General features: G+C 34.9%; 3 protein-coding genes across 3 annotated transcripts; all 3 read left to right on the forward strand.

Moving 5' to 3' along the window:
* Positions 1 to 5,832: 5,832 nt before the first annotated feature.
* Positions 5,833 to 18,409, forward strand: LOC132947788 (uncharacterized). The gene is made up of 3 exons (XM_061018020.1): positions 5,833 to 6,843; positions 16,501 to 18,153; positions 18,259 to 18,409. Exons 1-3 carry the CDS (start codon positions 6,815 to 6,817, stop codon positions 18,407 to 18,409), a joined length of 1,833 nt encoding a protein of 610 aa, XP_060874003.1. The 5' UTR covers positions 5,833 to 6,814.
* Positions 6,842 to 10,900, forward strand: LOC132947404 (uncharacterized protein DDB_G0289917-like). Its single transcript, XM_061017680.1, has one exon. The coding sequence runs from the start codon at positions 8,290 to 8,292 to the stop codon at positions 9,796 to 9,798; it is 1,509 nt and encodes a 502-aa protein (XP_060873663.1). The 5' UTR covers positions 6,842 to 8,289; the 3' UTR covers positions 9,799 to 10,900.
* Positions 18,410 to 18,522: 113 nt separating the features above from the next.
* LOC132947036 (uncharacterized) lies at positions 18,523 to 21,313 on the forward strand. Its single transcript, XM_061017214.1, has one exon. It carries the CDS (start codon positions 18,628 to 18,630, stop codon positions 19,303 to 19,305), a length of 678 nt encoding a protein of 225 aa, XP_060873197.1. The 5' UTR covers positions 18,523 to 18,627; the 3' UTR covers positions 19,306 to 21,313.
* Positions 21,314 to 22,536: the final 1,223 nt, after the last annotated feature.

The following is a 22,536-nucleotide window of genomic DNA, read 5'->3' on the forward strand; positions in this document are numbered from 1 at the left end:
AAATAATATGCTCACGGCTTGTCTTAGACATTCCCATTTTCTGACTGGATCTCAAAATGGCACCTAAAACAGAACATTGAGAAAACGGTATCAGTACTCTTTGATTAAGCCGCAAAGCACCCAGTCGTTAAATCCTAATACAATATACTCCTATCGATTGGGAAAACCAAAGATACTTAGCTCTGCGTATCCGTCGATAAAGCACTTCGTCTAAATCAACATGTTAAGACTTCCGTCCTAAGAGCAAAGCGAGCCAGAGCAGCACTGTACCCGATTCCGAATAGGAAATCACGCTTCCCAATGCCAACTAAAGTCTCCATATTCAAAATCTACATAAAACCTATTGTTATAAACCCATTTCATTAGTAATATAAGTATTTGTAATATAAGCATTTCTTTGACATATATATGTAACCATGTATCCGCCGTAGGAACGAGCACGGCCGGCGTTTATGGCATTCCGCTGCATGGGCACTTTTCAGCTACAGATCCTCAAGAAAATCAAACACATCTAGAAGAAACAGAGTTTCCAGAGACTTACCCAGAATTTCTGAAAGCCGACACAGCTAGGCCCAACGCCGAAGGCCGTTGAGCTGATAGCAGACATATACAAAAAGACAGATGCAGGAAACTCATCAAATGGTAACCAAACAACAAATCGAATCGAAACTAAAATCCAAAGACCGCTATGACCAGAAAAACTTCAGAACATCTGTCTAGACGAAATCGGGGTCTAATTAACGCAGTAGGTAGGCTAAGAAACTTCCTCTTCGGCATTTGTTCAGATGAAGACGCAGAGTTCTTCTACTCAAAAATCCAAAATATAAAAGAATCCAACCAAAAATCATTACACCTGACACAAGAACAATTACGTATTGTGTCATCAGTTGTACAAGACGTGAACTTCACGATTCAGGATTTAGTAACAGATTCTCTGAAAACAAAATCAAATATCCAAAAACTAACCGAACAATCCACACGAATGTTGAACGCAATTGATATTTTATACGCTAAAAATCTATTCGACGAGTATACTAGTACTAGTATTAGTCATTCTGTTAAATCAGTTTGCGTGGGAAACTCAGAACCTCCAAAGAATAGTGAATTTCGCTTTAAATGGATTGATGCACACTAGTGTTTATCTACCTTTAGAACTTTATCACGAAATAAAGGAAATTCAACTTATGTTACCCCCAACTTAGAACTCCCTGTTGTAGAATCACATTTAGACCTTCCTGAACTCTTTAGAGCATCTACTTTATGTGTAGTGTATATAACTCATTAGGTGATAACAGAAGCCTGTCGTCAAGTCCCGTATAAAATAACATTTACTGGGGTAGGTAAAATATACATTCCGTAGTATTGCATGATCTATACAGACCACTCAATACTCATACCAATCAGGAATATCAAAACTAGAAATCATAAAGATATCGTACCCAAAAGTCCCAGTCTAAACTTACCATTATCCTTTAAGAAAATAACAGAACATCATGAACCTCAGAAAATCAGTAATCATACGCTTTATATAAATTTTAACAAATAAGCTCGGGAGTCTCAAGAGTTAAACAAACTCAAGGAATTGTACAAGAATACCACAGAAAATATTTTTATTGAACCCAAACATCATTTTATATTGTAATATATAATTTTCATTACATTAGTTATTATAAGTTTGTACATAGTTATTCAGTATCGATGTTGTATACCAACATTATATTCACCTGAAATCGCAGAACCTCATAATGTACAAGAAATTGCAAATAAGTATTTGTAATATAAGCATTTCTTTGACATATATTTGTAACTAGCGAAACCACAGCCAAGGAGGTGGGGCCTGTGTGTTTCGCTGGGCGTCACGGGGTTGACGGACCGCGGCGCATGCCGAAGGCCGGGGCGTCCACGTCGCCGGCAGATGGATACTGACTTATAAAGTTTGCTAACACCGAGCCACCGTCCCATTTACGATTGATTACGTGAATCAACCGGTGACACGAGATCCAATCACGGCGTCTCTGACGAACGTCTCGCTAAAGTGCGTGAGATGAGAATCACAGAAGGCCGACGCTAGCTCCTATATGCTTAAGGCGTCGCTAAGGGGCAGGCGGGGTACGGTCTTAACGAAGCTAGCCCTAGAGCTTCGAGTTAACTGAACTGTAATCACAAGGGTTCGGGGCAGGCCATGCTTGGTGCTAGCGAAATGACCAAGGACCTCCGAGTTCCCTGGGCCACCTGTACCTTCCAGGGCGGCAACCCGGTGGTTTAGAACACGCTAAGCCACAAAAGGTTTGAAATGGGTAGGAAGGCGGGGGAGCGCTCGAACAAGGCTACACCCTCGAGCGCCCTCACGAAAATCTCACTCATGATTGTGCAGAATCGTGCGGAGCAAAAAGAGCTGCGGGATTGAGGCCACGGCTGACGATGTCCTGCCCGGGTACAGGACTGGGCGGATGACGAACGGCCGGAAGGCGTCTTCGCACCCCCGGGCGACTTGAGGGCCCCGTCCCGATCTCAACGCCAGTGGAGGGCGCATCTCCAAACCGAGCTTCCCTGGGTAATAGGAAGCACCTGGAGGTGGTCTCAGAGACTTACCGGTGGCGACGGGGAAGGGTCATCAATGAAGGAAAAGAGGACTGGCTAGGCAGTTTTCAGCAGACCAGCCATTCCAACAGTATACCCCAGAGATGGGCAGCTTGCCAAATGCAGGTCCTCAAGGATCGCAGAGCATCTGCTTACATATACGACTGCCCGACCGTCAGCTACGAAAAAGCTCCGCGCTCAAGGTGCAAGCGATCGGAGCGGACCGAAACGCAGAGCGCGGACTCACGGGAAAAACCAATAACCGTGTTCCATGACGAGGAAAGCAGACGCGGACCTCCGTCAGCGCGCTGGTGCCTCTAGCACGAACCTGACTGAGAGCACACGAGCCCGACCAACTCGAGTGCGAACACGTGCAAGGTGGAAGTCCGGCTGGGGGACACCCACCGTCAAGCACCCAAACCCGAGCATTCGTTACGGACACGGCATCCGGCAAAAGAAAACCGTACCACTCAAAAAAGGTCGCATCGCGTCAGCGTAAGAACTGCCCCGGTGTCGATGCTAGTGGGAAAAGGGTAGTTATGAGTACTCTGGATAACGGATCCTTCAATCTCATCCCGCAGGCGACGATGACAGCCCCACTGAAAACCCAACTTAGCTAACGCCCGAACGGTAACAGTTCCCGTCGAGCTGTGTGGCGTGCGTCCGACCGACGCGCGCGTGTACCTCGCGTGCTCGCGCTCGCCGGCCGCGCGTTCGCGACATATGTGGATGGCCTCGCGGGGGCTGTCGGGAGTAGCGCCTTAGTGGAAGGGGAGGATTTTGCCTGGGTCGAATCCAGCGCTCGCCGACGCGGATCAGCGAGACCCAACGTTCTACCTCGCATGAGAGTAGCCGGCGGGGGACCGTCAGCCTGGCGCCAGGGCGCCCTGAACCTAACCTGTCGGAGGGACGCGACCGCGTCACAAAGGCGTGAAGTAGCCACCCTCGAGAAATATGGCTAAAGGTGTAATAACCCCCGAGAGAATGGTCTTATACTCCCCGTCACACAGTGGTATATGTAACTATGTATCCACCGTAGGAACGAGCACGGCCGGCGTATATGGCATTCCACTGCATGGGCATTTTTGAGCCACAGCGGGCCCACCCGATCGCGCTCGTCCCCAAGGCGAGTCAGTCGTTGTCAGTCCAACAGAGCCTCCACTAAATGTTTTTTATGATTTACAATAACTCACAGTTATTGTAATATACAATTAATTGTTCTTACAGCAATGTAATAATACCAAAAATCTAATTTTTTGATTATGAGCGGCACTATGAAATGAATTTACAATGATGTGTTTTTTTAAATTTTTTTAAACTTTTTCTGTCCGTGCACACAATAAGTAGTCAAAGTAAGGGTTTGAATTTCAACTTCAGTATTTCGTTCGATCGGAAAGTGAATCTAGTTGGTGCATTGGAGAGGTCAAAATCGTCAACCAACTCTATTGAACTTTTTCCCATAGATTTGTTCCAAATACTTTCCGGAATGTCACCACGTCGTTTTATTTTGTTTGTCTGGAAGGGGTGGAGATGGGGTGTATTATTTTTAAGTTTTACATTTTTTTAGCGTGTCATATAAATATATCAACGATTTCTTCACAGATTTGTTCAAATACTCCTCCGAGTGATCTGTTATTGCCAATTGTATTGTTACTTAAAAAGATGAAAATCCTGTTGTTTAAGAAGCCGCGATTTTACTCGTCATTTAAGTAACTGAACTGTAATCCGTTTTTATGTTTAAATTGTGTACCTATATAGGATTTAAAATTTAAAATTAGCTTTTTCATCAATAATTCAACGTGTATTCTTTGTTTATTTAATTCTTATTTAGCACATTGATTCAAATTATAACTGTTCTTAGAAATATGGTTTATTTTATTCAAACAGTTTACGAAAAAAGTTTATTATTATATATGGTAAATTATTATGAAAAAGAATTTTTTTTATTTCTTAAGTCATTGTACCTAAGATTCCAAACCTGACATTATTTTTTTTATTAAACTATATTCCCCATATTATTCAATATCAACAATAACAAATCGACATATTTCAGCACCTAAATATCTAGATTTGCTAATGTATTTACTTTAATTCCTTATTCGTGACTCATGTGTAATAATTTATGAAGAATTAAAACATTTTTAAAATTTTTAACATTTAGACACGTTGAACCATTTAGAATTAGACATTTTTAAATTCCATAGCCGTCATTATTCTCAATAAAATTATTTTTCAATTTATTTAAATGTCATTGTTCATTTGTACCTATGTAGGATTTCAAATTTCAAATTAGATTTTTCATTACAATTTTATGTGTATTCTTAATTTCCTAAATTTTTAAATGTGACATATTTTTTTTTATTAAATCATACACTCCATATTTATATTTTAATGAAAATTGGAACATATCAGAATATTTTAGATACATATATCTAGATTTGCTATTTTGCTAATGTGTTATATAATAAGTATATAATAAGTATATAATAAGTATATAATTTGTTGCAAATAAAAGAATTGGGCCGCAGAAAAAAGTACCGAGGGCCGCGGGTTGCCGGTGCCTGGCATACTCGATAAGTAGCTGACATGGTTTGGTTTTCATATTATCTGGTTGGAAATTGAATCCAAATAGTACTCTTGATAGGTATTTTAATGGGTTAAACACACAGTATACCCTACACTTACCTGAGTTACAGCAAGGGTTATATGAAACAGTTAGGTATTGGGATTTTTGATGATTGTTGTTTTAGGATTACCATGACATGAGCACATACGATAATTAGTAACAATGGTTACACCTTTGCAGGGTGCCACAATCTCATGATAATTATAACAATATAATGTTTGAAACGTCTCTTTCAAACTCCTAAAATATTACAGGGTCACAACAATTTCACGGTTCTAGCTATATAATATGATTATGACATATACGTTTGAAGAGCAAACTTGACAACACAATCATCAGCTCTTATCACGCGAACAACTTTCACAGTATTACAAATGTAACACATTATCAGATGAACACCAAATGATTTTTGAAACTTTTGGTTTACGATATCCCAATAGTTCAAAAACATATTTTGTTTTGAGTTACTGCGAATATTCAAGATAAGAATAGGATTGAAACGGTGAAAAAAAGTTTTTTTTTTAAAACGAGCTTGCAAACAAAATATCTTTACAAGTAAAATTCAATCGATATCATTAAACCTCAGATTTTAAAAAAAACATTTAAATAGTAAAAAATATATTTTTATTAGTTTTTAAATCGTTATACTGTTGTAGTAAGCAAGTTACTACTTAACAATAAAACAAATCCCACAGGTACATAACTATACTATACTATAATTTAGATACTGTAATTCGGCATACATCGGATAATAGAGACGGAGGTAAGGGTTCTTTCTGTATATTACATTTTAATGTCTTGGGGAAGAGACGGTAGATATTAGGAACTCACTGAACCATAATTATGGTAAGGGTACGGAAGATGTTCAAATATAAAAATATATACTATATGATTATTTTGATTACAACGCTGTACGCTGTACGTGACGATATCCAATATAAAAAATATTAGTGATTATCTCAAACCGAATACACAGAATTATACTGGAAGTCATGAAAGGCGTGGGCTGGAACGATGTTCACACAAACCACATCCGTGAGCCGAGATACAGTATCTATAGGCAAGGGGTACGGGGAACTGCATATAAAAGGGAGCCCGAATCGGCCTGTTTTCAGACGTGTACTACCACCCATTAGTGCAAGCACCTTCACGCCACTCTGTACGAGCATATTTTGGACTTAGAAAAATTATCAACAATATAATAAAATTCACAATAAAACAACAACTGTCTTTTATTTATTATCAACCACGACTACAACATCAAACAAATTGTCTGCGACCCGCAACGATAATATCTCGGCAGCCACTTATCTGCTATTAGAACTACGATAGTAGGTACCAAGCTGTCGAGAACATTACACTGGCGCAGTCGAAAAAGGAGGTTCAAGGAGTTTCAAGACGAGGCGAGCAGTCAAAGCGGCGGATTTAAATTTCCAAAGGCGAGTCTAGCAGTCAAGGCGGCTACATTCAACTTCGGAGATCCAGTACCGACGCAGCGGCTACACCACGTCAAGCAGCTCCACGGAGGTAACAGTTAAGGTCTGATCAACCAAGGCGACTCCGGGATCAACGAACAAATTCAAGACGGGCCAGCAGTCAATCAAGAAAATGAACACAGCAGTGGCAACAACGTTGTTGTGAGTATATTAATTAAGTGAAGATAGATAATTAAAATTAAAATTGTATAGCTTGAAGTGCACGTCTCACGTTGATACATATATATCAGCGTTTATTTTATACTTGGTGGTGGTGTAAAATATTAGGGAAAAATATTCGAATAAAATTAAATAAAGAAAAAAAAAAAAATAGAAACAAGCTTGGGAAGAACTATATACGTATTTTATGATAGACAGCTGTAGACTGATCTAGGGTTTTTATGGTAAATAGACGGCAAGGACCGATCTAAGATTTTTTTTATGATAGACAGCTGTAGACTGATCTAGGATTTTTATAGACGGCAAGGACCGATCTGAGATTTTTGTGGTAGGCAGCAGGGACTGACCTAAGTATTTTATGGCATTTTATGGTAGGCAGCAGGGACTGACCTAAGAATTTTATGGTATTTTGTGATAGGCAGCAGGGACTGACCTAAGTGTTTTATGATATTTTGTGATAGACAGCGGAGACTGATCTAATAAATTAAAGTAGACAGCGATAGGCTGATCTAGGAAATTGATGCACGCGCGTAGCATTTTTGAATTATATATGAGAATAATTGATTAAAGTGAAATATTGAATATTGAATTGAAATATAATTGTTGAGAGAATTTAAGTGATATATATTGAAAAAAAAAAAAGACATTTTGAATTAAAAGGCAGTAGATGACCTTATTAAAGTAATTGACGTCAAATTTTGAAAAGTTTTGAAAAAAAAAAAAAAAAGAGAGAGATTAATTATAGGGGCCCTAGGATAAGAAATAGTATAACATTACTAAGAATAAGTTGATAGAATAATTATTAGAAAAAAAAAAAAAAAATTGTTAGTGTTTAAAAGATTAAATGGTAAAGCGCGTAAATTAGGAAATTAAATCATTTAGGAAAAATTAGTAATAATACTTTTATAGTCTATAGTCTATAAAAATAGGGGATAGGAAGTCGAATATTATTAGAGGGATTTACGGAGTAGCTAACCGGGGAATTTTTCGTTATAATATTCGAGCGTAGTACGAGCGCGTACACATAAAAAAAAAAAAACATCGCGGAACAAGGCGAGGGAAACGGGTGAGGGAATACCGTATCGAAATTTAACTCGCGTAACATAGGCGGTCGAACGTTTTACGTGTTATTAGATAGGTACTCATCCATCCATATCCAACGTACGACGTGCGTTTACGTAATTTATTTTTATTATTTGTGCATGATATTTATTTTATAAGTAATAATTTTTACGTATTATTAATTTTGGTGACGGTAGTTACGAATTATTAGTTTATAAATCAATAATAGTATATACATGTAGAGTAAATACTTTTGGTAATTACTCACGCGGATAGGATATTAATAAATTTAGTAGATATAATTTATAAGTACCTAGTAGATATAATTTATTAAAAATTATATATATGTAATGTTTAGATAAATATATGTCAGAATCCGATAGTTCAGATATTGATACTAGTTCTGCGGACAGTTCAATAAAAGTCGAAAATTATAAATCTAGGAAAGAATTAAAAGAGGCAGTTTTAAAAGACGCTGTAAAGAAAGAATTTTTAGAACAAACTAGGAAAAACATAGTTAAAACTGTTAGGAAAAATTTAGTAAGAACACATAGTTTAACAGAACAGATAGGTACCGCGCCACGAAAACAAACCGTAGGTCGTTTAGGTACTAGGTCAGACTCAAGCGTAATTCACGTGCAGTTAGAGTCAGTGGTTAAGAAAAAAATGAGTAAAATGGATTTAGATAAAGCAATTGCTATGATACCTATTTGCACGGGCAAAAAGGACGTAGCCGAATTTATAAATATTTGTGAAATCGCAATTAAAGAAACAACAGAAGCAGATACACCGATATTATTAAAAATAATTACTTCTAAGTTAACGGGGAATGCGTTAGAAGTAACAAAATATCGAAATTTAGAAACATGGGGAGCAATAAAAACAATATTAGAAGGGGCATTCGAACAAAAAGTATCGGAGAGGGCCCTATCAATAGCTTTAAACACGGCACGTATGGCCGAGGGAGAAAGTGTGGCAAAATTCGCTAGTAGAATCGAAGAGTTATATTATAAACTCTGCGCGGCAAGTACGATAGGTCTAGCTCAGGCCGAGGCAGATATAGTGAAAAAACAAACAAAGAAACAGGCAATGATCATATTTATGACAGGGTTACCTCATCACTTATATACAGTATTGAAAAGTCGAAATCCCAGTACATTGGAACAATGTTTCAAAACGGCGATCGATGAGATGCTCGAATATGAGTCAAAAGTAGAAATGGATAAATTGCAGAGACAAATCGGTAATGGAAAACAGGCGGACGTCAATAACGAAGAAAAACGACAAAATGGTGGTAATACAAATAACGCAGTTAATCGCGGAGGAAACGGTAATTCAAATCAAAGCAATAGAAATAATAATTTCAACGGGTATAACAACCGATATGTTAATCACAACAACCGCAATAACTATGGGAATAATAATCAGAGCGGATATGGCTCACACATGGTTAATCGCGGCGGTCAACGAGGCGGAAACGGCTATGGACGGAATTTCAATGGCAATAATGTACAACAAAATAATATTAACCGAAGCACCGGATGCTACACTTGTGGTAGATCTAATCACATAGCACGAGATTGCTGGAGCAATCGACCTAATGCGCAACAAAATACATACAACAATAATCGTGTAAACGGCACGCGCCATGCGAACAACAACAATAATGTTCGTAGGGATAATAACAATACTCAGGGCGTACTTTGCAGTTACTGCAATAAGATAGGTCATGAAATTTCAACCTGTTATACAAAACAGAAAAACGAAAGAAGCACGTCGGGAAACGCCAACGGACCATCACCAGTGGGAGTCAGATTGGTCCAAGAAATAGTTCAAGACCCACACACAGGATTTTCCACATCACAGCAAAATTAATAGACAACCACATTACTTTAGAATCACCCAGTTTTAATAAGAATCAAATTAAATTATTAGTCGATACTGGGGCGGATCTAAATATAATTAAAATTAATGCATTAAAAGGAAACACTGAAATTAACGAAAACGAAAAAATTTATTTGAAAGGCATCAATGAAAAAATAGTTTCTACAATAGGGAAAACAGAAATAGAATTAATAATTAATAATGAAGCATTCGAAACACAATTTTATGTTGTAAACAATATTTTTCTGATTCTGGCAGACGGAATTATTGGTAATAAATTTCTAATAGATAATCATGCAGTAATAGACGTCGCTAATAACACGCTAACAATAAATAATAATAAAACCGGAAGCGATAGTGACATCTGTTTTACATTAAACCCGCGCTCAGAGACAATAGTACAAATCGATATACCCGATACAGAAATGAATAATAAAAATATTTTAATTAATAAACAAGAATTAATACCGGGCGTATATTGCGCGAATATTTACAATACAGTCAAAAACAACAAAACTACAATAAGCATATTAAATATATCTGAAATGACACAGGAAATAAATGTAGGTCAAGTGCGTAATATTTCATACGACACGGATGTTTTGACAGATAGCGTACGGTGTATAAACACAATTGACACTGAACGCTCGCGTCGGGTCAGGGCGTTGATACGTACTGATCATCTTCAAGTTCACGAATATAATTCGATAATAAAAATATGTGAACATTACGCGGACATTTTCTATTTAGAAGGGGATAATCTTACGTGTACTACGGCAGCAGAACACGTAATAAAAGTTCCTAAGGATTTGAAACCGATTTATAAAAAACCATATCGTTTACCGTTTTCACAACAACCGGAGATAGAAAAACAAATAGGTCAAATGATGAAAGATGAAATCATAGAAAGATCAATGAGTCCGTTTAACGCACCATTAATATTAGTCAAAAAGAAGGAGGACGCCTCGGGGAAACAAAAATTCAGAATAGTTATCGATTTTAGGGCACTTAATGAAGTAACTTTAAATGAATTTCACCCATTACCAAATATAACGGAAATATTAGACCAATTAGGACAATGTCAACTGTTCAGTTTGATAGATTTGAAATCGGGGTATTTTCAGGTACCTTTGGCTAAAGAATCAAAAGAACTTACGGCATTTTCGACGGGACAAGGGCATTATCAATTTAAACGATTAGTTATGGGTCTAAGTTCAGCTCCGGCGACATTTCAAAAAATGATGACAAACGTGTTATCAGGGTTGATAGGAATGAAGTGTTTAGTATACCTGGATGACATAATAGTGTATGCTAAAAATTTACAAGACCACAATGAAAAATTAATAAATGTATTCGAGAGATTACGTATACACAATCTAAAAATAGAACCGGACAAATGTAGTTTTTTACAACGGGAATGTTTATTTTTAGGTCATGTAATTAGTGACGAAGGAATCAAACCGGACCAAGCGAAAGTTAAATCTGTAAAAGATTTTCCGGTTCCTAAAAACGTTAAACAAATAAAAAGTTTTTTAGGACTTAGTGGGTATTATAGAAAATTCATAGAAAACTATAGTGCTATTGCTAATCCAATAGTGAAATTATTAAGAAAAGACGTAAAGTTCAATTGGGACGAAGACTGTCAAAAAGCTTTCGATAAATTAAAAGAAATATTATGTTCAGAACCAATTCTACAATATCCGGATTTTACAAAACAATTTATACTAACGACAGACGCTAGCGGTAGGGCGCTAGGTGCAATATTATCTCAAGGTAAAATAGGATCGGATTTACCAATAGCTTACAGTTCTAGAACTTTAAACAGGGCGGAATGTAAATATTCGGCAACGGAACTAGAATGTTTGGCGATTATATTCGGCGTAAAAACATTTCGACCGTATTTATATGGTAGAAAATTTACAATTCTTACGGACCATAGGCCTTTGTCATGGCTATTTAATTTGAAAGACCCATTATCCCGATTGGCAAGGTGGAGACTACAATTGGAGGAGTACGAATATGAGATAGTATACAAAATGGGCAAGTTAAACACCAATGTCGACGCGTTATCGCGTATGTATAATATTACAGAAATTAAGGACGAAAGTTATGATAATTTTATGCAAAAATTCGAAACAACAGTAATATTTAATAAAGACGTTAAAGAAGTACACGGCGAACTAATAAATAGTCCGTCGGAGTACCACATAGTATCTGAAATTGAAAAATATTATAATTTTCGATCAGGTATTAATTACGAATTAAAAATGAGATTTGGTAGAGACAAGCAATTAAAATCTCATAAAGATTTAGGCGACGTCGTAAAATTCAAAAGCGGAGATAGGTACATAATATTTTTAATAACAAAAACGAAAAAGAAACAATTAGCCACGTACCAAAATTTACACGTTGCTTTACTAAATCTTAAGTACTTTTGCGAAAAACATAAATTAACCAAATTAGCAATGAACCAATTAGGACGACAAGACGGACTAGATTGGGCAAAAGTTAGATCAATGATAAGATACATTTTTCGTAATACAACCATAGAGATAATAATTTGTACCAAATTAGAGTTTAGCGGGGAAGAAAAATTAGTAATTTTCAAACAATTACATAATTCAATATTGGGTGGACACCTAGGGATCAACAAAACCGTGAAGAAAATAAAGAAACAATTTAACTGGCCGAATTTGAAGCAGGACGTAAAAGAATATATAAAGAATTGTACAGCATGTCAGATGAATAAAAATACTAACAAACATATTCAATATCCAATGGTAATTACTACCACTAGTACGAAACCATTTGAAAAAGTATTTTTAGACATTGTGGGACCGTTGGTTACAACCGGTTTAGGTAACAATTATATACTCACGATGCAATGCGACTTAACAAAGTTCAGCCTAGGGGTAGCAATACCTTGTCACACCGCTAACGTGGTGGCAAAAGCGTTCGTAATAAATTTTGTCTGTATACATGGAATACCGGATGAAATTTTAAGCGACCAGGGCACCGAATTTATGTCAAATTGTTTCAAAGACGTATGTAGATTGTTAAAAATAAATAAGATTAAGACTTCCGGCTATCACCCGGCTAGCAACGGCGCGTTGGAACGTTCTCATAAAACGATGGCAGAGTATTTAAGACACTATGTAAGTAAAAGTTTAGACAATTGGGATGAGCTTTTACCTTACGCAATGTTTGTATACAATTCTACGGAACATACGTCCACAAGGTACCAGCCATACGCGTTATTATATGGCAAGAATATTAACATACCAGTTAAACTAAAAGCAAACCCGGAACCTAGGTACAATTATGACGATTACGTATACGATCTTAAACAAAAGTTCCAGGAAGCTCATCAAATTGCACGGAATAGGTTAATAAAGAATAAAGAAGTAAATAAACGATATTATGATAGGAAAACAAATACGGAAGAATTAAAAATCAATGATATGGTTTTACTTAAAGATCATACTCAAAGAAATAAGTTAAGTCCACTTTGGAAGGGACCATACGAAGTACTGGACGTATTAGATTCAGAAAATGTAGTTATATCGCGAAATCGCAAAAAAGTGACAGTACACAAAAACGATGTGAAACTATATTACGAAGACAATAATGTGAATAACGAAGAAATCGAATAAACACATAACAAAATTTTAATTATAAATAATTAAGTAATAATAGGAAAAGATAAAATATAGTCATACAACACAGTAAAATATATACATATATATAGTATAGATATAGCGTAGGATACGGAATATTTATAGTACACAAATTAGGTATACATTAAACGATAAGTCGGCGTGGGATGTGCTCACGATAGTATTTTAATATGAAGAATAAAATATATGGATATTATAGGTGGATTTCATTAATAACGATAGCAATTGGAACAGTAAAAAGCCAGGAAAATGCAAATTCCGGCAAGGGGTCAGAAATCAAGATCTATTATAAAAACGAAGATAATTATAGAAGAAATCTGGTAGGAATAGACTATTATCAATCTGACACAATAATCATGCCACAATTTCAATACAATGAATGTAATATGGAATCGTTACAAATTATATGTAGCACGCCATATCGCGGAAGTGTACCTCAACCATATCCCTTTGAAAATGAGTACCTCATGGAAAAATCATGTGTAGTACAAATAAAAAAATAAAAATGGAACATATTATGAACTATTCAAAATGGAATCAGACTATTTTTTAAATTTTATTAAGATAAGAGATATGGAAGAAGTAGACAAAAACAGTGCAATGCAAATAAACATAACAGCAATGACAACTGGGTCAATCGAGTTCAACGCCACGGAAGTAAACAATGATTATAAGAGCGTAACTAGCACAGTAGGTCACACTACACGGGCAGCAAGAGCCGGACGTACAATATCGAATGACGAATTAAATAATATTACGGACGAAACATCAATGCAACACTGGAGGACCACAGAAAGTGAAAATATAAATTACGAAACAACGAAGGACAGTTATTATATGGAAAATAATGAGAAAGCAGTTGTGTGCATTCCAGAGGAACGTGTAATTAATTACCTATACATATTATGCGGAATACTAGGAATAATAGTAATAATAATGCTGTTGATAATGACGACTGTAGTGAAGCACTATAGATTAGTCAGGAAGGAGAGATATCGATACCTAGTACGAACGTTAGAATGTACGGAAATGGATACAATACGAGCCCGCGACGATATAGTAAATTCGCAACTTTAAAAAAAAAAAAAAATATATATATATAATATAGAGATTAAATTAAATTAGGATTAATCAAATTCAAACAAAGTTAGGTAGTATATAATTAACTAATAGAAAATCTAATTATAGGGAAACATACAAATTATTCTGTACCAAACTGGAACTCGCCATTATGAACGGGGAACATGACAAAAATACGATAGGTGACGGAAGTAATATGCCACCATGTTTTACGAAACATATACAGAAAGCAAACAGCCAATTGACTAAACCTTTCTCAGAGGACAAAATAAGAAGAATGGAACAAAGCATCGCAACATATCTTTACGACATGTCAAGAAGCAGAATCAGAAATAGATATTGTCGGGAATTAATCGAACACCTGGAGTGTATACCGGAACCAGAATTATTATTGGAACATGTATAATTAATGTATGAAAAAAAAATAGAATTATTATAGGATAAGTATACATGGTAACAGATTCCTAGTAAATTAGTACATGCAAGCATGACACAAGCTTCATTTTAAGAAAAATTACGTAGATAGAAATTATTTTTAATATGGAAGTAGAAATAGTAAACACAATAGTAGTTAGAATAACATTAAATAGAAAAAAAAATAATAATAAAAGGAAACTTGTAGGGGAGAGGAGATAACAGCACTGGTGATCATTGATTCAGATGGGACTAAGCTACTAGTGCAACTCAGTAACAGTGCAAATGAAGAACCGGAATTCGAAATGATTTTGAGCGTTCAGGCGGGAGGTCGCCTGGTGGTAATAGTATTAAAAAAAAATGATACGTACGTGGGTGAAATGGAGATATACCGATATGCGGGGGAGGAGCCTATGAGACAAACTACACATAATCTTAGGACGTTAATTGACAATTACTACGGAAATAGGAATAACATCCCTCCTGGCAGGTTTCCGGAAGCGGAGATCGTAGAATTATGTCAAACGTTATGGGATTGGTTCCGGAACCCATACGCGTGTAACGTATCAACAATACCATTTTGTTACCACCTGAACATCAATCGAATGACTGACCGAGGCGGAGCTAAACCAATAGGCGTAGCGAGCATAATATATAACCGCACGGAACCACCTGTAACCACGGGCAATGAAGATGAACAACAATTAAATGACAATATAGCACTGGCAAGAAGGGTCATCAATGAATTTTGGGAATTGAATAAGGGAATAAACAGGGTAACATGGGCACAGTATTTGAATATTAACAATCATAGGTTGTATATACTAAAAAATAGCGACAATATTGAAAATAATGTTAGTAATAACAATATAAGCATTAATAGTAGTATTAGTAGGGAAATGGCTAACAATAGGATACGGGAGCCTGTCATTAGAAATATTAATATGACTGAAGCAGCTGGACTGTGGTGGTCGGATAGTGATAGTGATAACGATAGTTTAGAAAATATAACACCGAATAATACAATTAGTAATATGGACGAGTTAGACGGATTTAGCGATAGCGACAGTAATATTGACAATTATAGGAACATAAATAGTAGTGATTATGAAAACAATGTTACGAATTTACTTAATGTTAGTAATATAGCTATAGAAAGTATTTTTAATGAAGTAGAAGATAGGTACATAGTTAGGAATAATAATGATAGTCAGTAATGAAAAAAAAAAAAAAAAAATAATAAAAAAAAAAAAAGGATAGAAAAAAAATGGGATGGAGCTAATTAATTTTGACGGTTGGCGGTATAGGAACGGTGGGAGTTGCCATCATATTCTGAACGAACAAGCAACCACCGGAACTCACTAACAACAGGTTATAAGTTAATTAGTTCAATTTCAGACGCAATAAGTACGCGTATTTTGTCCAGGCCGATGAGATGAAACGGAAATAATATATATATTAGAGATTATTTCAACAAGATAAAACAAGTTTGAAACTAATGTGTATATATATATTGTTTTAGGTTATCTCTGATTACGGCAGGACATGGTCAAATTCCATATAAGGTGGAAGAATTTAGAAATCAAACACTGATGTATTATGAAAATTACGGTACAGTTCGGTTGACAGGAGCGACCTGGCAACTGATCACGTATTTACCATTAAAAAATTATGACCTTAGGCATGACAAATTACAATTGGAAATAGGTATAATAACTAATCTTTGTAAAAACAGCGCAACAACACTTGAAATGTGTTCTAGGCTAGACAATATCTTTAAAGTAATGTTTCAAGAAATTTCCTTACAACGAGAAAAAATGTACGAATCGATAGGTAGGTACACCGAACAATCGGAAACAACCACGTACACAAGTAGGAAAAGGCGGGGTCTAATAAATTTCGTAGGATCGGCCATGAAAACATTATTCGGGGTATGTGATGAAGAATGTGCAAAAGAATCGGTGGAGGAAATAGGTAAAATAGAACGAACTAACGAACGCATGTTACACATACTTAAAGACCAAACTACGGTAGTTAAATCTACTGTAAAGGGGATTAGTACCACATCGGATGAAATAAATAAATTATACAATGAGTTAGTTAATAAAAAAGATATAATAAACGAAGTAATTAACAAAACAAACACGTTAGAAGCATTAGTTTTATCAAATAAAATACATGGTATATTCACAGCACTATTATCGCAATATTCAATGGAAACGCAATCGATAGGTGCTATTATAACTGCGGCTAGGACAGGGGTAATACACCCAAGTTTAATGACACCGCGAGAAATGGCAGATCATTTAACGCAAATTAAGTTAACTTTACCTATTAATTTAAATTTGCCTATGGGCACAAATCCGAATGAAATTTACGAGTTAAGTAAAATTACAAAAATGGCAGTGTTCTATAAGGATAGTCAAATAGTATTCGTAATAAAACTTCCGCTGGTTACCGAATTGGAGCTCACGTTGTTCAGAATACTTCCAATACCACAGCCGGTCGAAACAATGATAAACGGAATGAAAAATAAAAATCATAGTATTGTTTTAAAACCAGAATTCCAATATGTAGCGATTACAAAGAATAGGGAACAATATACCACGTTCACAGAAACTCAGCTTTTACATTGTACGGAAACAGAAATATTTACAATATGTCCAGAGTTTTCACCAGTCGTACACTCGAACAACAAAAATCCATGTGAGATAGCTTTATTCAAAAATCCGGATGTCTTGCCAGAAACATGCGAGACGGGAGTCCTAGTATTATCGAAAGACATATTTTATAAATTAAAACATGCAAACACCTGGATATACACAACAAAGGGTGAAACATTGACTATTGCGTGTAGGGAAAACTCGGAACCATATATTACAAAAATACGGAAGCAAGGATTAATTTGGTTAAGCTCAAAATGCAGAGCGTACGGAAACGATATCATTTTAAATCCGACACAAGAAATAAAATCAAAACACTATGTTAACTTTATACCCGAAGTAGGACAGGGAAAAATATCATTTAAGGTATCCGATAGAATAAAGAGTATGAACCTACCTAAGATAATGGTAAACCAAGATTCACATAAACTCGAAAAAATACACGAAATAGCACAATCGTTAGATAAGGTGCAACAACAAATCGACAATGAAATATTAACACAATCAGGACAGTTAGAAGTAAGCGATACGCGTAACTATTTATTTTATTTAACATTGGGCTTGATAGTATTCTCGGTCATGTTAATCATTTTTATATACATAACGTATAAATGTAGGCTTACTTCGTTGCGACGTCCGCAATATGAAATGGTACGATTAGGTAGAAGTAAACTCTGTACGGATGATGTCAAGGTTGAACAAAAGTTTAATAAGGTAGACGAGCAAAATACGCTCGGAGGGGAGGATGTACCACCTCAAATAAAATAACCTAAGAAGTAATATTTTGATAGAATATATATGATTAGGTTAGTTTAGGTTGTTATATGATTAGAATATATATGTAGAAAATATTAGAAACTTTATAGAAAATATTTACACAAGTAGTTAGAAATAGTAAATTAGAATAAAATACACTAATTATAAGTTAATAATGACATTAAATATATTATCGACTTTGAATTAGAAGGGAAGTCAAGTTCGTTGTCATGGATTTCGAATTTACCAATATGAGGAGAACAGACATTGTACTAATATCAGGAGCAATCTCAAACAGCCTAAACAAATGTAAAATTCGTAAGCTCGAGGGGAAACCGCTTCTCCTGCCACTCCACGAACAGATGAGAATTATGACTGTTCGTGAAACACAGTTGGCAGAGAAATCGATAAGGCGGATTTTTCACAACAAAAAGGAAGTGGAGACGACCTGTTTAGCGCAACTTAACAAAAGTCTGAATTCGAAATTAAATAACCTAACACCAGAATTCATAAAAAATTATATTTTGCGTGGAGATAAAATAAATGTAGTGGTATTGTTCGGGGGATCATACGATAGGAATATTTTAAGTAGACTAGGGTTAGGACACATAGAAGTTCTAAATATCAGATGCTATGATTTGAATTTCGATGGGGACTTCTACATGATACTAGAAAAATTGAGGGGAAAAATAACTGAAAGAATTTTCGAATTCAATGTAGGTAGAATCCAGAAAAGGGGTAGGCTATTGAACTTAACGGAAGCGCATAGCGGCGTATGTACACAAAAACATAAAATAACATACGCTCACGACCCAAAGACTGATGTGAGATTTACAAAATGCATATTTAACAGAATGGTTAAGGAATATGGGTACCAAAATTTGGTGAAACAATTCCAACCTATATAGACAATACCACGCACCTAGCACCACGTTGTAAAAATATAATTTTTTACGAATTTATAAATTTTATTATAGCAAATAACAAAGTAGCTTAATTAACACACTAAAGTAAATATATATAGAAAAAAAAGTAACGCTATATATTAAGAATTAACTAACAGAATACCACAAATAGTAATTTTAATTTCATTAATTTCAGAAAAAACAAAAGAGAAAGAAATAACATTAGGAATCGGGCGGTAAATAATAGGGGCATATTTTGTCTATTTTATTGGAGACTGACAAATGGTGCACTATTATGCACCGAACGGTTTGACCACTTAAGAAAAATGTTGGAATTTGATCGTTTGGTGATTGGTTGGGAAAATCGTGTGAATAGCAGATTTTTTTAACGGGATCACCAAGGGACCAAATGGCCATAATAACTCACAATAAGAAATTACAAAATCTTATTAGTTTAGCCAGTGTCGCGGGAGGATGCTTTGATTTGCAGCACACTCTGGCGACACGGGTTCAATTAGCAAGATGAGATCATTACGAAAATAGAATAGAATAGAATCGATTTAATACTAGTCTTGATCATGTAATAAAACTTGAATACAATAGTTTATTGTTGGTCTGGACCTGTAGTAAAAAGATACAATCTAATTACAGTATAGGGATAGTAATATTAACTAGGCATAAAATATAATGATATAGCGATTAATGGAAAATATATATATAGAAGTAAACGTAAACGTAGAATGAAAAAAAAAAAAAAAAGAGAGAAAGTTAGGAACATATTAGCATATATTGGCGTAATTAACATGGTGATGGAATAAGAAATATATTAATCTAATTTATTTAAAATATAATTAACATGGTAATGGAAAATAAAATATAGTAAACACCACTATTTTATCATATATATATATTGCACGAAAAAAAAATATATATTGTAATAGACTTTAAGAATTCATGTTATATTAAAATATTATTACACATATTATATTAACACTAAGATAAGATTATTGATGTAAACAAAAACACAAAAAAAAAAAAAAAAAGAATATATTGTTAATCACATAAGATACTAACCTAGATAATAAGCAAAATATATACTGTAATATTGTGAATCATAACCTGTATTCTGTCGATAATAATTAATATGGTGAAATGTACCATATAAATATAATGATGTAATTGATGTAAAACATAAAATGTAAACATGTAATAATTGAATGTAATGTAATAATTGATATATGTAAAATTTGTAATCATAGGAAAGTGCTTGAACTAATGGAGGAAGTTTGAGTTAATTTTTCTCATTTAGACGATAAAAATCAACTTTTAAAGGGGGAGATGTAGTAAGCAAGTTACTACTTAACAATAAAACAAATCCCACAGGTACATAACTATACTATACTATAATTTAGATACTGTAATTCGGCATACATCGGATAATAGAGACGGAGGTAAGGGTTCTTTCTGTATATTACATTTTAATGTCTTGGGGAAGAGACGGTAGATATTAGGAACTCACTGAACCATAATTATGGTAAGGGTACGGAAGATGTTCAAATATAAAAATATATACTATATGATTATTTTGATTACAACGCTGTACGCTGTACGTGACGATATCCAATATAAAAAATATTAGTGATTATCTCAAACCGAATACACAGAATTATACTGGAAGTCATGAAAGGCGTGGGCTGGAACGATGTTCACACAAACCACATCCGTGAGCCGAGATACAGTATCTATAGGCAAGGGGTACGGGGAACTGCATATAAAAGGGAGCCCGAATCGGCCTGTTTTCAGACGTGTACTACCACCCATTAGTGCAAGCACCTTCACGCCACTCTGTACGAGCATATTTTGGACTTAGAAAAATTATCAACAATATAATAAAATTCACAATAAAACAACAACTGTCTTTTATTTATTATCAACCACGACTACAACATCAAACAAATTGTCTGCGACCCGCAACGATAATATCTCGGCAGCCACTTATCTGCTATTAGAACTACGATAGTAGGTACCAAGCTGTCGAGAACATTACACTGTATTATGCGCAGTTGAAACGAAACTCAAAAACCTGTACCTATTTGAATAACAAACAAAAAACGTTATATGAAACAGTTAGGTATTGGGATTTTTGATGATTGTTGTTTTAGGATTACCATGACATGAGCACATACGATAATTAGTAACAATGGTTACACCTTTGCAGGGTGCCACAATCTCATGATAATTATAACAATATAATGTTTGAAACGTCTCTTTCAAACTCCTAAAATATTACAGGGTCACAACAATTTCACGGTTCTAGCTATATAATATGAATATGACATATACATTTGAAGAGGAAACTTGACAACACAATCATCAGCTCTTATCACGCGAACAGCTTTCACAGATTTACAAATGTAACACATTATCAGATGAACACCAAATGATTTTTGAAACTTTTGGTTTACGATATCCCAATAGTTCAAAAACGTTTGTTTTGAGTTACTGCGAATATTCAAGATAAGAATAGGATTGAAACGGAAAAAAAAAAGTTTTTTTTTTAAACGAGCTTGCAAACAAAATATCTTTACAAGTAAAATTCAATCGATATCATTAAACCTCAAATTTAAAAAAAAAAACATTTAAATAGGTAGTAAGAAATATATTTTTATTAGTTTTTAAATCGTTATACTGTATTATGCACAGTTGAAACGAAAATCGAAAACCTGTACCTATTTGAATAACAAACAAAAAACGTTATAGTGTATACGCTTCGGTGAGCGGTTGTTTGGATACGTGTTATAACTGCACAACTACGACAAGTATTCACTTCTGTACATTTGTTATCGCTTTATATAGGGTGTATCTTATGTCGTTGTACGCGGGGGTTTTTAACAATAATGGATCGATGACATAGAATTTCGTTAAAACGAAAAAATACGCGTTTCTTTATTTTCAACAGGCAATTTTTTTTATAAAATTTTCAAAATTTATAAACACGCAGTCGTACCAATAGCAAAATCAAATTTATTTTTTCAAACGGTAACTACTATATATTTTAACGGATTCTGGTAATTTTTTTTTTTCTGAAAACGTTGATAATCCAATCATCAATTTTGGTTCGCTAGTTTTATTAACTATGGTCCTATAAAGTTTAGTAAAATATGCATCAATACTTTAAATTGATATAATTGATATAGGTTTAATTTACAAGAGCAAAATAATTTTTTTTTTATA

This window comes from Metopolophium dirhodum, chromosome 6, assembly GCF_019925205.1.
Source record: "Metopolophium dirhodum isolate CAU chromosome 6, ASM1992520v1, whole genome shotgun sequence".
Classification (NCBI taxonomy): Eukaryota; Metazoa; Arthropoda; class Insecta; order Hemiptera; family Aphididae; genus Metopolophium; species Metopolophium dirhodum.

What these genes read in the sequence shown, in the direction of transcription:
- LOC132947036 (XM_061017214.1), top strand. Translation starts at nt 18,628, where the DNA reads ATGGATTTCGAATTTACCAATATGAGGAGAACAGACATTGTACTAATA.
- LOC132947788 (XM_061018020.1), top strand. Translation starts at nt 6,815, where the DNA reads ATGAACACAGCAGTGGCAACAACGTTGTT. An exon ending in GCAGTGGCAACAACGTTGTT is followed by an intron (nt 6,844 to 16,500) that starts GTGAGTATATTA and finishes ATATTGTTTTAG; the next exon opens with GTTATCTCTGATTACGGCAG. An exon ending in ATATTAACACAATCAGGACA is followed by an intron (nt 18,154 to 18,258) that starts GTTAGAAGTAAG and finishes GTATAAATGTAG; the next exon opens with GCTTACTTCGTTGCGACGTC.
- LOC132947404 (XM_061017680.1), top strand. Translation starts at nt 8,290, where the DNA reads ATGTCAGAATCCGATAGTTCAGATATTGATACTAGTTCTGCGGACAGT.